At 38.9% G+C, this 17,911-nt stretch overlaps 1 protein-coding gene across 3 annotated transcripts in view; it reads right to left on the bottom strand.

Moving 5' to 3' along the window:
- Positions 1–15,971, bottom strand: part of LOC110379817 (POU domain protein 2) — a 125,701-nt gene extending 109,730 nt beyond the window's left edge. Inside the window, exon 1 of one of the 3 annotated variants that reach the window (XM_049840738.2) lies at positions 15,536–15,971. Coding sequence is in view for 1 of the 3 variants with exons in the window: in XM_049840731.2 (XP_049696688.2) it covers positions 15,536–15,550 (15 nt within the window). In the remaining 2 variants the exon portion in view is untranslated. The remainder of the gene's footprint in view (positions 1–15,535) is intronic. The other 2 variants (XM_049840731.2, XM_049840737.2) reach the window with 2 other exon arrangements.
- Positions 15,972–17,911: the final 1,940 nt, after the last annotated feature.

Below are 17,911 nucleotides of genomic sequence, written 5' to 3'. Positions count from 1 at the left end.
CTATAGGTTCAAATCAAATTAAATCTTTATTTGAGTCCATATAGTGACAGTCCAGCCTATGATATAGTTGCCTTCATAGAAGTATAACAAGATTATCCTGTGCCTCAGTCGGAGCGTATGAAGCTAGTGCAAGTAATGGAGCATCATTACAGGCTCCTGTGGTGAGCGTCACGGGATCAGGCGGTCGCGGAAGCGTCCAGGTAATGCCACAATATCTCTAATTAGTATAATCCGACGCGTCGGCTGATTGGATTCAGTTTAATAAGCATAAAGCACACGGCGTGCGCGCGCGCAGCTAACCACAGCCGGCCTGTAATAGGCCGCAGATACACCATGTAGCTTACAGAAGGTTCACTCTATCCCTCATGGTGCTAACTCTTCAAGTATATTGCGTACTGAATGTTCCTCGATCTCTTTCTCTTGCCTCATCCACGATGACCATAATACAGTATGACTTGAAAACTAAGTTGAACTTTGAAAGGCGTAAGATAAGTAACGGACGTTTGTTTATTGTGTCAAGATGGACTTTTCTTTGAAGTGGGTTCTCTGTGCAGCGCTGCTCAATGTCCTCAGATCAGAGAGGCGCAAGCGCATCGATGTCGTAATGGGAGCTATTGTTTAGCGAAACTGCGCAGTCGTCTGCGTGGACCACTTCCAACCTTCCAGCCATGGAGTGGACCAGACTCACCACTTTCTCAAGTGCTGCCTACTCCTTGACTGGTGTGTCGAAAGATCAATCTTTTTATCCACTATTAGTTTGGCGACTTTCGGAAGCCTCCTTGTTCCGTGTTAACTATTGTAATTCAAAAAATAATAGAAAAGAATAGCTTTCTCTTCGTGAATCCTTATAAGAAGGCCTGACTTTATCTGAACAATTTGATAACAATTAACATTTAAATTCCATCTACTAGGGAGTAGCACATCTGCGGATATTCATATAATAACATAATCTGTGTAAGGAGATCAATACAAAGTATCGTTCGGCATGAACAGAGGGCCGCGCAGAGCGCATGCGCGGCGGGCTGCGCGCGCGCTGTGATTAATATGATTATTTGATTGTTTAATCACGGGCCACGCAATGTTCCGATATATGGAGCCGCTGCTGCACCAGGGGAACTTGTGTTTTGTTGTTTCCGAACGCTTTTTTAAACTTCGATGCTTGATTTTGTGAAAGATTTAAAAAATATTGCATTAACGAAATTGGTCATTGTAGTTTTACACTAGCTAAACCCTGAAACCTAAACAAATAGTTACCTATGTGTTAGTGAGCTCACCATAGAAGCTGTCTAATTAAATAGTTGAGAAGCTTAAGGACTGCTGGCAAGTCATGATGAATTATCTAAGCCTCAACCTGCTGCAGCCTGTCAGGGCAATTCATTTAGGAAAACTAGTAGGCAGGCATACTCCGCCGGACTGGCGCGATGGCGCACCGACACAAAAAATACACATACTTAAGTAATTCCAATCAATTAATAGTAACGTAGGGCTGCGCAAAAACGCGGGGTCCGCGATAAGGACGGGAACACGACAAGAATCCCGGACACGCGGCGCGGCATCCCGGAGCCGCTGTGTTCCCGGTAGCGGCCCACCGCAGCCAGAATTAGTTTATTGGAACAATTAATTCATTAAAAGGATAACAATTTGTTGTAGTCTGTCAAATGCCCGGGCTTGCCGCGCATTCAAATGTCCGTGATCACTATAAGCACACAGTTGTCAGTATGCGACTCTCTGCGCTTTGCATACTCATGCAGAACAAACAAGTTGTTGATTTATTGATAAATTGCTACAATTTATTGAATGATTATATTATACTAGCAATAAGTATTCTCTGAAGGTTGCAGGTTAGTTTATCAAATGATTTATGTATTAGGTGAGTAATTTGTTTTAAACAGTGCAAGTGGATACAGGATACAAACATAAATAAGTCAGTAAAACAAAAGGTAGGATTATGTCGTGTGTATCTGTCTGCGGAGGTGTGATGTGCGCGGGTGGCCGCCGGGCGACGTGCGCCCGCGCCCGCCGCCCGCCACTCCTCCCGAAATCTATGCAGCGGTACAAGAACATCTGTTCAAGTAATGAGCCATTCATACATTGCCTCATAATTAATGTATGTTATGTCGTCAATTAATTCACTTCAAAATATTGTTATGAATTTCATAAACTTATAATGGCTCCCATAAAAGGCAGCGGAATTAACAATTAGTACGTAGATTGGCACACATGGCCGTGCCGAAAAAACTGATCCATTATCGTTGAGACAATGACTAAGAATAAAATATAACGCGCTGTACCCATTCCTAGCGGCGGTTAATCGCTTTGAAGCAATAAAACTATAAGTGAATTGATAGCAGCGATGCGCGTGCGTCGTGACGCGCACGCAGCTCGCCGCGATCCCCACTGCGCGGCCGGCCTATTACCCAGCGGTTTGTTTGTTTTACCCAACTGCGCCAGAAACGCCGACTTCACTGTTCCTATAGCTTTCATACTTGCATATAATTATACTTAAAGCTATAACCATAATGTAATCAAAACTGTATCATTCCTCGGTTCCTACCGTGCACTTGCGCATACGCAATCATCTTTAAATGTATTAGCAATGCTCCACATCTAGAAGAGGCGCTGTATGGCGTTGTCGTTTCCCTGATATCCATTGAATCCTAACAAATGTTCGTTGCGGTGGGTGGCACCGTCGACTCCGGGAACCAGGGACACACAAAAACTGAACAATGCGTCAATGGAGCAAGAACTGTCCTCCGTCCATTGATGGCAAATACCGGGAAATTACAAGTATTTACCATTTAGCGGGTCGCGGGAGTCGGCCGGGCACTCACTCACCACTCATTAATATTCGCACATTGCAAATGACGAGACGATGATTGAGCACAAAAACTGTGATTGCTTTTAAAGTGATTAATTCGTCTTTTAAGTGCGCAGTTTAAATGTTAATATTATAGCTTCACTGGCGACTGGCTCGCTGGTCACCGCGACTGATGGCGCTGGGTGGTCAGCTTGGCACATTTAGCTGTGCTTGTTCTTTGCCTTAGATTAGCAACATTCTATGTAGCTATAAAGCATGTAGGTACCAGTTTAGGAAAGCAGGAAAAGAACAATTAAGGGTTATAATAATATAACATCATACATTAAGAAAGACCTGACGTTCAGTGGGACAGTTGGAATTTCGCACCATCAATCTTACGAAACACTTCAAGCTGTGAAATTGACATAACTTATACTCGAAACAATCAATCAACGTTTTTGTCACAAAATTAACTGTTCGCAGTCGAGACACCCCTTGCCCAAAAAAACTTGCACGTTTTGATGAAGCTGATAACAATATACCCCTCGACAGCGGGACCTTAATGAATTAATTGAAAACATAAACAAGCGACATTTGTGTACCGGCGCCATACGCCATGGGGGCCACTTCACCGAATTAAAAAGCCATAATGTGCTCATGGATGTCACCAGGTAGTTAGCTAAATCAATGGGCTTTTAATAAAGGGGGACGATATGAATCGACAAATTACTTAAAAGTCCTTAAACGGTATAATGTGTAGTTTAGAATTCAATTAGTTATATTTGTGGCGGCCATTTGCCCGATGATAGGCATCTGACGTTTTTTATACCATTCATGGGTACTGAAGGTTTAATACAAGTGAGGGTCAATTAACATGGAGAATAATTTATCCACTTGTTAAAATGTTTAAGTAATTGAATAGATTTAGCTGCCCATCTAATACTTAGTAATGATAATTTCCAGATGTCATGAGGGCATTGCATAAGAACGTTTATGTTACATCGAAAGATCGAATCAAGCAAACTGCATCTAATACTGCGACAGCAAGGGTTGGCAGATGTGAGGAGCATCGTAAAGTGTTCAGCATGGCGCCGGCGCGCATCAGATAAGCGACCAGCATCACCTCCGTCAGTGTCGCCACAATGGGGACAGATGACCGCGCCGTGAGATACGCATCTATGACGATTGCATGCGTCATTAATGTTTGTTCTATTGATACGGGAAACTAATAAAAATCATAAGTTATGATTCGTAACACCTTTCGAAATGTTTGTACCTACTTATTTATATTTTAGTTAAATATTGAAACAACACAACAACAGAAGGTGCTTTCTGAAACCCAGAAGAACTCGGTATGACATTGATGATCACCCATTAACAGACCGACCGCGCTAATTCAACCCACCCAAAACAAAAATGTGAAAGACTGCCAAGTTCGATAATATGGGAATGCTTCGCCTATAAAAGAAGTGAGATCTGAATAAGTACCAAGTTCCATACACATACCTCAGTTAAAAATAGTTACTTTTTAATGATGTTACTTGGCAAGTTTTCATACACCTTGTTATAAACCTACTAAACGCAATGAATCAAGTATTAAATTTTCTATTAAAACTTGCCAAGTAACATCATTAAAAAGTAACTATTTTTAACTGAGGTATGTGTATGGAACTTGGTACTTATTCAGATCTCACTTCTTTTATAGGCGAAGCATTCCCATATTATCGAACTTGGCAGTCTTTCACATTTTTGTTTTGGGTGGGATTTCATTTATTTTTGTAAGGTTGTTTATTTTATTTTTTTCTTATGATGAATTGAGTTAAAGAAATGTCTCATTTATACTATCTTTTAGATTTTTTTATATGCACTATGTTTCTTACAAAGAAATGAACTAGATTAACTAAATAGACTAGATTTACCAACTGACTGACATGACATGTTATCATATATTATGTTCGTGGATCAAAGTTACACATTCGTTATTTTCGAAAGTGATTCACACTTGGCCGTTTTCAGATTTTTACTTTACTTTGTCTAAATATAAACCTTTGTACCATTCGAAGATATATTATATAAATATAGATAAATTTAGTTCGTTTTAGTTCCTTAGGGGTATAAATTTACACCGGGTATAAAACACCTTCATTATTTTGAAACCGACTCACACTTGGCCATTTTCAGATTTTTCCCTTTACCTTGACATAAAGACCTACCTCCATGCCAAATTTCAAGTCAACACGACCATTGGAAGTGGTCTAGGTTTTTGATGAGTGAGTGAGTCAGTCAGTGAGTGTATAGTAAAAATGGCGATTTTCTGACGTCAATATCTCAAGACCTACAATAGGAATATGTATATTAATGAAATTTTGTATTTTAGATAAGTGATGGGGTCTCAACAGATACTAGAAATTTGATATGCGTAAATAAAATTGATTTTGAGTTACAGGGGGATCGAATTTGGCCCGAAATGGTTCGTGTAATATAACCCACGGCCGGTGTGTCGCTATTTTTGCTCGAACTTGGCGGACACACTGCCGTGTGTCTAGATCTATCAGCCAGGGTGATTTAATTTTACTTAGCTTGCACGAGCTCCTCTTTTACATCAATTTAGTGGAAAGGATATAAGTAATTTAGAATGTCTGCATGATTCTTCACTTTTAAAAGTTTTTACACCGTTAAATCAGGACCTGCAAGCACTGTATGTACCTACCTATTAGTCATCATCATCCGCCTAGCCTTATCCCAAATATGTTGGGGTCGGCTTCCAGTCTAACTAACCGGATGCTGCTGAGAACCAATGTTTTTCAAGAAGCGGCTACCTATCTGACCTCTTCAACCCAGCTACCCACCCGGCGAACTCAATACCCTTGGTAAGACTGGTTGTCAGACTTACTGGCTTCTGAATCCCCGTAACGGCTGCCAAAGATGTTCAATGATAGCTGAAGCCTACAGTTTAACGTGCCCTCCGAAGCACAGTCATTGGTGTCGAAGATATGATTTAATGTTATAATACTTATTTATGTTTAGAAAATTTATTAGATGATTAAGTTAAATAAATAGATAATAAATAGGATGTAGGTACTTACAAAGTACATATAAGCCTACAAAAGTTGCATTGGGTCTTGCCTGGCCTGGAATCGGACCCACGCACTCATACTTCAGAGGTTGTGGATATGGAGTGCAATAAAAGTATTGAGTATTGTTGGTTCTTTACCCACGACTAGAAAAAAAGTTTTCATGACGCTATCTCCTAATCTATAGAATATCTTTTCAGACGTTTGTGCTTAGCCTACTGCATACTTATCAAGGGAACCTATATTTACATAGATCCTAAGAAAAATTACATGCACAATTTTTAAAAGTTTTTACAATTTCACTCATAGGTGTACTTAGGTAAAACCTTTTTTTTAACTTCTTTAGCTCGGTGCTTCGATTATAACAAAATGCAGTGACTTGTTCATAATTATCTATACATTTTCATCAATTTCATCATTACAAACAAATTGCCCATAATGTCTTATTTTCTTAATAAAGTCGAGGAAAAAACTAACCTGATTAGGTGATCTGTGCTCTTAATACTACTGTGGTGATTGATTGTTCAGGTATCAGGTATTTGAATTAGTTAACTTTGTAACTGAAGCCACAAAATTGTCATGTGGTACAAACTGAACTGTTTGGACTGACAACAGTCAAAAAGCAACAGTGGAGACAGCGACCCTTGTGTACAATGTTTTTCTTTTGTAGAGTTTAATTCAATCTGCCCATCTTTTGGGAACAACTAGTTTCAAAATACGCTATAGAGTCTGAAATCTTCAATCAAGTCTTCTTTGTTAGGTAAAGCCAGAAGGAATGGTCTCAGCCTCGATCTCACAGCCTGCAGCTCAGTGCCTGGTACTGGCTGTGCAGGGGCGAGTGCTCGCTATGAACATGCATTAAACATCTGGCAACAGTTCGTCTCTCCGGCATTAGCATGTTAACGAGCAGTGTCGCAACGCAGATAGCAATCAGAGCCATCCGCTAATTTATATTACCTTATTAAACTAATTACCCGAAACAATGGAGTCTGCATTAATCCGCGCCAATTTACATTGAATACATCGGGATGCTGAAACATCTAGTATTACTACTCCGCAGTACGACCAATCACGTGCGATTCTTTTAAACTAGGAAGTCTGAGCGGACCAATAGCATGGCAGCAGGCTGCGCACACGCCGCCTGCAAACGCCCCGGCACGCCCCCTCCCCCCACCTAGGCGGTGTCTAGCCGACTAGTTTGAGACCTAACTATACATTTATCTGAGAAAACGATGGCTATTTAGTGGGAAGCTGCAGCTCTGTACCACTCAGGCTTGTATCTAATAGCCTCGTTGTACTATCTATGATCGATGACACATAATCACTAGGTATTGTCATCAATTTTATGAATATAATAAATATTCAATCAAAGCTAATAGTAGATGCATGTATTAAACTTGAGAAGGTATAGATGATAGCGATACTTCAATAAGAACGATCATGCAAGATCAAAATTTAGCTGTAACTACACAACTAGGTAGGTAGATATATCAGTAGTTTCTGCATAGGTACATATAGGAGAGTATAAAACTTTACCAAATCTACAAAAATCACACATCTAAAAATGCACAACTATACAAATTATACCTATAAATGAAACTTAAAACTATTAAGTTGAAAAATGTTATGGATAGCAATTTTAGTCCAGAACTTAGACTTTAACTATTTATAGGTATGTTCACTGAAACTCAACGAAAACAACAATGCAAACAGGTACGTACACCAACATATTGTTAAATGAGGCGTTATAAATTAATGAAATTAAATAGGTACTTCTTCAATGTCATAACCAGCTGCATATATATAAATATAAAACATCTAGATATGTATGCTTTATAGTTAATCTGTCTGCTATCTCTCCTATATAAAGTACTTTCACAAATAAACACTGCGTATTTAGATAATAGCAGTCTGTATAAAATATGCTGCTATTGCTCATCTAGAATGATAGGCCGATATCTGTCACGCCAGATAAGCAATACAAATAGTTGTAATAAAATGTATAATGTTACGATACCACCCACGTTACATTCTTATGTCTCATATTCTGAATGTCCAAGTGACGTGTGTGATGAATACAGCCAATTAATAACAATATCGTAAGGAATTAATTAGCAGGTTGGTAATTAGCATCGAAACGATCCGACAACAATAGCAGCCCAGTGGTTACCTGCGCAAACATTCGCGATGGCGCGATACCGCTATCAATCATCGCTTAATGCCGCTAATTGTGAATACCGGGGGTTGGCTCACCTGTGCCCGCGGTATGCTAATGATCAGACCTGCGATCAGATCTGACACGTGCTTGATAATTAGCCGTGATAGCTCACACGAACGCTTTGTTGCTATCACCATATTAATGAAGTCTGACGCGCGATCCTCGCCTGCGATCTGACATGAGTTGAGCGATCACTGCAGGAGGAGGTGCCTTTGTGTTCCAGTAACACCAGCTACATGCTCGCACAGTTGTAGTTCTGAATGATGAATGGACTGGTTATAATCCAGGTCATTCGGTTTACTTACAGCTTGAAAACTGAAATGTTAGCTATGTGTAAAATTGAACTATTATGAATTTTGACTTGATCTAGTGGGCCTAGTTTCAAAAGGTTATTGTTAGAACATACATGTATCGAGTTATACAACTTTTGGGATCCGGCTTCCTCTTTAAACTAACAGTAAGTAGCAAGTTCCAGGACATGCCTCATGTCCATGTGACACACTATCCTTCACAAACAACCACTGAACAATAGATACCCCACTGAGCATTACTGTTGCTGTCAGGATTTCTGCTGCGATTAAACTGCAGCCAGGATCCTCAGCGAAATGGATTATACAACAACTACCTAGTAAAGAACGCAGACTACCTGTCATCAAGCAACCTTTGTAATTATTGTTTCTGAACCACGATAACAGAACTGCATACTAACTGACGGTAGGTAGTGAACAGCCACTCCCACGCATGTTATCGCAGTTTAAACATTTATCGCTACTGTTTAGATTACATCGCTATAAAATATAAACTGTCATTCGGATTAATTTTGCATACTTACGTATAGGTACGATACAATAATGATAACTACAGAATATCAGCCAAAAGTAAATAATTGATAGTGCTTGTCTATTATATTACATGTTTTTGATCCCAAGGTAATTCCCCAATCACAGTGAATGTTGCAAAAATCTGATAAATGTAATATTATTACAATACGAAGCAACTGGGTGCTTTCAGAAAATAGCTGGTTGTGGTGCACTTGCAGGATTGGCAGAATGGTAGGTGGACTTCATTACAATAATCTGTTATTGTACAAAGCTGCAATCAGTATACTTGGGATTATGGGTGGACCTTGGATTCGACCGAGCAGTGTTCTAATATAATATATGAAATCGGTTCTATAACACAGGTATCCTTCCACCACATTCCATTTTGAACTACATTCAAATGAAAGCTATTGTTATGTTGTTGTTATCATGGTGGTTGTTATCACTAAAAAAATAGTGCTACTCATGACGAAGCTGTCTGTCTGTTTGCGAAAAGTATCTCATGCATCGTTAGCAATTGTTTGCAATTCACAATATATAATAGGACCCCTTCCCTGGTTCCCGCGGCAGTGGCAGCCATGTGTCACGCGGTGATAGCCGAGCGGTCGCGATGTGTCACCGGACACATTAGTGTCTCCGGGCGGTTGCCGCGAGATAGCCGAGCGATGAGCGATGGTCGCCGAGCTGGCACCGCTCCTAATGACCTGCTCTTTAAGAATAGTGCCCAACTATCAGCGCCAGGGGGAGGACACCACACTAGATAGAATTGAATGCCACAAAAAATATTAAGTGAAACTATAACGAATGTAAGCTGTGCATATAAAAAAGCAAAATCTATGCTAGTTGCAATAGTCGCGTATTCAATTCGAACTATGTATGTACTTATGTAGGTAGTTATTATATTTTCCTGCAGTTCTGCGTATTCCCATGTACGATTGAGATTAATAAGAATAAACGATCTCGCACAACGGGCAGACATTAACTTCGATTCAGAGTTGAACTCGGCTGTAATTACAAAGTTTATGAGATATTCAGCCATCGATAACCATGACCAACAAAGGCTTATAGAGATTATTACTGGAAGAAAGCAATAAAAGCAACATTCATATCTCACAATCACAAGTTTCTCAAGCATTGATTGGCATTAAATTAAATAAAAACAATGTAAGTGCACTACAAGCAGTTATCTACATCTATACATACACGTTATCTGTTGAACATTAATATTTCTAGAAATTCTAAATTATACTAACAAAATAAATCCAAAAACACATGTCTTGACTAATGAAACCTTTTTAAAAAGTTGTTAATAGATAATCGATGAAGGAAGGACATTCCTGGCGCAGTGCAACAAACACCGCTCTACATGAATTAGCTTAATGAGTAGATGTGTATCACCGCGAGGACACGAGCCTTCACTCACATCACATCATAAACATGTATCGATGATCGCAACACGTGACTCATGGTATCACTTCGCAGAATATTACATGACATACGTCCAGTCTGTAATGTTTAGCAATGCTTACAGAGCTGTATCTATTACTGAACTACTTTATTATCAGCTTTTGTCATTCTCGTCATTCAGACGAAAGACGTCCAATATTGGACAAAGGCCTACCCCAAGGTTTGCTGCCGCGCTCAGACATAAGTACAGAGAAGGAGCAGAATAGAAGAAATTAGGTAATCACCATGCTGCTCGAGGTGGAATGATTCAGATTTTAAAGTCTAGGTTTCCACAAGATGTTTTTCTTCCCCTGTACTAAGTTATTAGTGTCCAAGAGATACAAAAGGTACCTACACAGTTATAACTATTATAAATGCCTCCGTAAATAGGTACTAAAGTACGTACATTTAAGAATGCTGTTGTTTCCGGTCGCGAATTTTCCATGAGAAAATATAATTTCCACGAGTTTTCCACGTACAGACGTGTTGTTGATATATTATATTAATGAGAACTATTTCCATGAAACATTAACTGATTCTCAGAACTTGTTAGGTACCTATCTATCTACAGAACGAATGCGTAAATTGCCTGATTTGTATGAACTGTGTATTTGTTTAAAATTGATGACGTGGATAAAATAAAGACCATTGAATTGCATTTTCAGAGGTGTCTCATTTCAAAGTTTTACTTTCACAATTAAATACAAAGGAAAACTAAACCGATGCTGATGCGTGATTATCCACGTGTACGAGACATCAATAGTACATCGACGACGTTAATAAACTCATTAAAACATTTCATCATTAGCTCGAGCGATCTGCTAACCATCGGCAGATATTCCTGAATAGTGAGACCTATTCGTGCAGCTGACAATTATATGTATTCTTGGTAGTTTAGTGATGATTAGGACACATCCTGGAGCATAGTTCCACGTGCTCATTAACATCGCACAACTTATTCAATTAAAATGCGGACAAGTAAGTATGATTGACCGGTGAGAAGGTGCAATCATAGTTATGTGGGCACACTGAGTGGTGAGCGAGCAGTACTGTATGACTACGATATACGAGTGTGATTTTCACAGTTTAGTCCTAGTAAAGATTTAGCATAGGACTCTTTAAATTGATTTTCCTTCTGATTTTTGCTAAATAAATGCAAAAGCTACGTCAGCCTTTTGATGTCACAGAATTTGTTATTTAACTCCACTCATCTAAGCTGGTGAGCTATGCGGTTTTGGCGAAGAGACTACAGCTTGGCATAATACTACTTACTAGAGATATGGCGCAGACTGGTAAACTTTGGTTACGAGTTTTTTTCGTAATGTTTTCCTTAATAACACGTAAAAAGTAAACATTACAAAGTGATTGTCATGAAGTTTCCTAAAGCTGTTGACCACCGCCTCAACTAACAACAGAGCTGCTCCAAATAAAATATGATCTAAATACATATGTATGTACGTATCAATGTATTATTGACATAAATTATCAGTATATCTAAATAATAATTTGTGCACACAACAGTCGACCTATATTTCGCAAGAGGCGTATCGCTAAGCAAACAGTGCGGCTCGCGAAGAATTCGCATTAAAGTCGCGAATTGTATCGCCATCAATATTCACGTGGATATTACGGAGTTATCGCTCTATAAACATGTCACGTCGATAACGTAACGTGTTTGTTTGTGCTTACTCTATAAAAACTATGTGGGTCAGCGACGCACCTGTGGCGGTCGGCTCACACCGCACACCCCGGATACATTCCTTATACTCTAATGTTCATCAATATTTATTGAGTTTTTTTTTAAGTTAATGGTAAATATATTAGCTAGGGGCTAAGTCCATGTTGCAAGTATTTGTCGATCACAAAGCTAAACAACGCTAGGCGCGGTCGGTCCAAGGATGGGTGACCACCTTGTCATAATGAGTTCTTGCGTGTCCCGCACGATAAACTGGTGGATGCTGGCTGTCATTTGAAATTCTTTGACTGTCGTTACGGGTTGTCAGAAGCTAGAAAGTCTGACAATCAGTCATATCTAGGGGTATTGGGTTGTGAGGGTTGAGGAGGTCATATATAGGCAGTCGCTCCTTGTAAAGCACTAGTACTCATCTGCAGCCGGTTAAACTGGAAGCCAACCCCGAAATAGTCGAAAAAACGCTAAGCAGATGAGATGACAAGTAGAAAGAAGATCTAAAGATAAATCAATTTCTATTGCAGTCGTCGGATTTTGATGATTATAAGGACATGTCACTGTATGGTTCTGGGAAGATGGTTTTGTAAATAGAAGACATACTTAAGCTTTTCCAGTAAATCGTAATCTAATAACCCCCTGATTTGATTTCCTATGATCCACGCAAATAACCCAACCAAAGAAAACGGGATTTGCTCCTAAGACAGTCATAGATTCAGCAGGTATTCACAATTGGGTACAAAAAAAGTCAACGAACTAGAAATCAGCAGGTAATTCAATTTAGTCAAGATTTTATCGAATATGGGGATTCGATAAAATCTCTCACAGAGATGTAAACGCTGATAAATATGAATTAACATTACTTAACACGCTCTGATTTATTACTCAATTCAAATAAACATGACGAAATATTTGAACCAAATTAGCGATGGTGAATGTATACATATTGTTTATTACGTGATTACAATAATAATTCGTCTGTAAGGCGAGTAGATAGCAGGCTTCTAGTAGATAAGGTATCGCGGCTAATTTATTCATTGGCTGTGTTTATCGGAAGTGTGACGCGGCGGCGCCATGCGCGCGCGCAAGGTGCGGTGCCGATACGCCTGTGATTCATTGATCGCCTCATATTATGATATTCGTAAATACTTGAATAGATAACAATTAATATATTATGTAGGGATTGTATTATTACATACCTAATCGTACAGGACATCAAATAAAGGTTGGGTGTGACGCAGCCAGAAATGCGAATATTACAATGAAGTGTAACTTCTTGGAAAAGCCACAATCAAGGTATTATAAAATATAAGTAAGCGAGTGAGTTGCAATAGTTTCTGGCTGTTTATGTCGGACAAGTGGTAATCGATGGCAACTGATATTGAAAATTAAATCATGGGAAATTAACATGACAACATGATAACATGAAAAAATTAATGCGAATACCCTCTAGGTGTAACACACATTGCGATGGTTTACTTCTAATCTGTACTCTGTTTAGGTAATCTGTCGATTAGAAGAGAGAATTGTTTCTACAATAACTTCCCTCGCTGACCAGGACAATCAAGTTTACCTAAAAACTGATGAAAAATTTGATTTAGCATTCTCCTATGTACAATTGTACCTAGGTACTGTAGTACATTATGAAGCTATAGGTGTGTATAGTAAAATCAACATTTCAAAGAAAATTTTGTTTCAACTCTCTAACTTGCGAAATCTTGAAAAAGAAATACTTAACTATAAATAGATGAGGTCACTAGGGAAACTCGTAATTATATGAGCTGTGTCTATCAGTACTTTGACGTTATCACTGAAATCCGCATGAATATTCATACAAATGATACACTCATAGGTACACTCACTCGATTCTGAAAAGTGTATCAATACACTTGATATTCAAATTAACTGAATTCTTCAGGAATTACCATTTTCAGTGTATTTGATAAAGTCACGTAAACACGTCATTATGTTATAGTATTTTACTACGAAGAACAGGGATTATCTGGTTGAGAAATATACCTAATGGAATGGTCATTTATATCTGATAATATGGTACATTGAGATCTTAATTTTAAAAACAGTTTCGCAGACACTAAAGTTGACGGTGTAGAAAAATATCATACAATGATAATTAAAATCGTTATTTTTATAGCTTGGATGATATACTTGTTCATGAAATTGAAAAATACCCAATAAGTACTACATTTAAGATGTTAGTATTTTTCGTTTCATTGAAACACCGGTCAGAACCTAAAAAGATAAGTAGGTACCATTGTCATCTGATGTTTCATTACTGAAAAGGTTCACTCATTGAAAGTGTTTAAAATCGCAGGAAAGACACCAAAGTCAAAACATATTTATAGGCTTAATAATTAACTATTTTAACAAAGAATCAATATCGCCTTTCTGATGGAATTACGTGTAATGTCGGTTGCGTGTGTTCAGGATGACTTAGGGAAACTGATCTATATTTATGATGTAATAATGGTGTCGTGAAGGCGTGTAATTATCGGCTCAGTGGCGCCACCTGCCGCATCTACATACCGACGCGACATCATTGCATTTGCTATGCTTCATGATTTACGTGAGCGAGTCAATGTGAGAGTCATTTGCATAACATAGTGACATTTGCATGCTCGCCGCTCATTCTCCACGTAATATTTATTACAAAATTATGAACCGCTTCTCGACTTGAATAACGAATAATGAGAAAGGTCATATCCATAATTTCACTATTAATTATGTTTAACGTATAATTATACGAAAGTTATCGATTACAGCTGCTCTCTTTGGGATAGTCTCGTTGTTGAAACATGCATAGCATATTTAATCTTTACGTGTATCAAATTAGACTAGAAAAAATATTACCTACTAATACTAATTTAAAATGTTCACTTAACAATGAAGACTACATTATAATAATAGCACGCTAAGTGGATATACTAGTGCTAGACAAGTGGGTATTTGCGTAATTTTTATTCGCTACTGACGTAAATAATGAATGAATGTCTAACACGAGATGTCACACTAACGACAGCGTATTGTAAAACCAATCAATTCAATATTCATTACATATGTTTGTGTGTATGTACGACACCGGCTCGTGATTGGGGTAAACATTCGTAAATCAATGAATATGTAACGACCGGTAAAGTTATCATTAACTGTACGTTATTCGGTTTCATAGTTCCAGCAATAGTGCAGTAGATATTATGTACCATTGTTAACGAGGGTAATCAAATCAAAATACAGTAATAGTACCTTAAAGACTAACATACACATTCAATCATATCGATGTGGATGTTATCAATTCAAAACAATATATTTTTAAATTAAATCGTGGTGAAAGTAAAAAGTATTCATACGATTTAAGTTACATCTAAGTAACGAGTGCTTAAAGTTTTATACATATTACTACTCTTATATTCTTCTGAATAAAGTCGTATAAAGTACGCAAGTGAGGTACCCTCCACCAGAACCAAAAGATCCTACCTGGCTGAGGTCCATGGTGCGGTGTCAGCAGTTCACGGTCACGCACAAGTTAGTAGTCACTAGGGCACTCAGTCAGTCAGTGTGCTCAGCACGGAGACCGCTCGTGCGGCGGCAGCGCTCGGCGGGACTGGCGCAGGTGCGTCGCGCGGCACTCGTGCGCATCTCACGTAGCGCGTAAACTGTCGCGCGAAGCTTGCCAAACTTTCCTATCTACTCACTATTCAAGCGATTGTCGAAACCGAATCGGTTAAACGATAACTTCCGCCTATTAGCTGTAAACGGCTACCGACTGCCTAATTAAACCTTGATGAACAAATGAACATAATGTAAATGCATGACGTGTTAATGACACGTGTTGAATATGCATGTATGCTTGCTTTCGGCGGCTAATTACAGCGATGTGCAATATTTATGTATTGCATACGTTTCCTATCGTGACGGTGCGCACGCGCCGCCAGGCCTCGCCAACACCGCAGGAACGATCATCCGAACAGTTCATCACAACATGCTATCACATTAGACAATAAGATAATTTGTTATACAACCGATATATTTGTTGTTTATTGCCACATCATATCTATAAATAATTAGTACCTAAGCGTGATATCTCAGACCAATGTTGTTAATCGAGTATTGTGATTGTATCGCAATAAAGTTGCAACAACACGAAACAAACCAATCATTATTGCTTAGCAATTCTTGAATATTCATAAAATGTAAAAATGTGAGAAACGCGACGTTTACATGCTATGCCGATGAAGATATCGAATGTTTGCTCGATCGATAAGCGCTGGCTATCGAGAAAGTTATCGTGAAGTTATCGTGAGCAAACAGCTTGAAAGCAGCGCACACGCATCAACTGTGCCACTCATTATCATACAAGTGCCAACCATCGCCCTGGCACTGCTGGGCACCAGCTGACATATGCACTAGTTGTACCTCCTGCCACCCTGCATGACCAGCATAGTCTCTCTCCAGTCCAACTGCTGGCCAGGCCGCAGCCGCCTCTCACAAAGGGACAATATGGGCATTGATTATTATATTTACTTATGTCACCTGAGACCAACTGGTCAGCTAGCCGGCTTTTTCAGGAAGCTAATAAGAAAACGTTACAGACGTGGGCTTTGCAAAAAATATATTCAGGTGCTCATACCCCTACCTAAGAGAGCTCATACAGTGCTTGATCAAGTCGCGAATATAATACATTTAAATAAAAACTACTTTTACAGATTTTATCGCGGTTATATGAATATAATTTAATCCCGACGTTTCGCATCCTTTACAGCATCCATGGTCACAGGCAGTCTAAAGTGTCGGTCGTCTTGATATTTTAGTTACACACAGCTACCCTACATTTTGTTGATTATTATTGACAATCTGATTCACGCAAAACAAGCTCACTTAGGTCTCTCTCCTTAGGTCTGGCAGTTTTGGCAGAAACTTAAATCAAAAGCCAAGCCACAAACTGCTAGACGTTTAGTTACGTTAGATACCTTACTTTTACTCATGATCTATATGACATTCAAAAGAATAGCTCTAGACAGTATAAACCATTGTTATAATTGATTAATTGTACAAATGTGCAATATGCGTATTAACAGTGAAGTGGTACATATTGATGAGTCGCGGGCGACGCCGCGGCAACAACCGATAGCGCGCGCAAATATTGACTCGCCTCTATTACTTGATTGCCACAATATTAATAAGTGCTAATGGCTATTGTCTGACACCTCGGCCTGTCCTTTATCAAATAGTTATACTTAGGGAAAATACCTGCCGCTTGGATTATAATTGTTTATGTAATTACTCATTATTTTCCTTGTTTTTTAAGACGAATGTACTTTCTGCTTTTCTGTTCTTGGAATGCTATATCTACTTAAATCCTGAAGTTGCTAAATTAAATGTTAACCGCTTCTTTCAAGGTGCTTGTACATATGTATTGTGTGAGGTATTTACAGAAAGAGGCTAGGTTCAAAAGCATCCAGTGCTAAAAGTAGCAACGGAAAAGATATTTATGAATTTGAACTGCAAAACACAGCACAGATTCATTTTAATTGGAACCCAGTCTTCATTTCCACCTGCGCTACGAACCTAACGGTAGTATTTCATACGAATTCATGTGCCGTCATACTTAGGCTAGTTATCTCACAGAGACATTCCTACCATTTTGATAACAACTTAATAGATCAGGTTCCCAAATATTCCCACGCATTCCACAACTAGGTAATCATAGAAAGAAAACACAACGTCAAAGTAAACGTCTATTTGTAACATGCACAAATTACCGATTACAAACAAATAGTGGTCAGTCTGGTGCCGCGCCGCGCCGCCGCCGCGCCGCAGTGCCGCCGTGTCGCGTGTGAACCGCTGCGTCAC

Source organism: Helicoverpa armigera, chromosome 13 (assembly GCF_030705265.1).
Source record: "Helicoverpa armigera isolate CAAS_96S chromosome 13, ASM3070526v1, whole genome shotgun sequence".
NCBI lineage: Eukaryota > Metazoa > Arthropoda > Insecta > Lepidoptera > Noctuidae > Helicoverpa > Helicoverpa armigera.
Note: the sequence above shows the minus strand (reverse complement) of the source record. Positions and strands in the feature narration are given on the sequence as shown.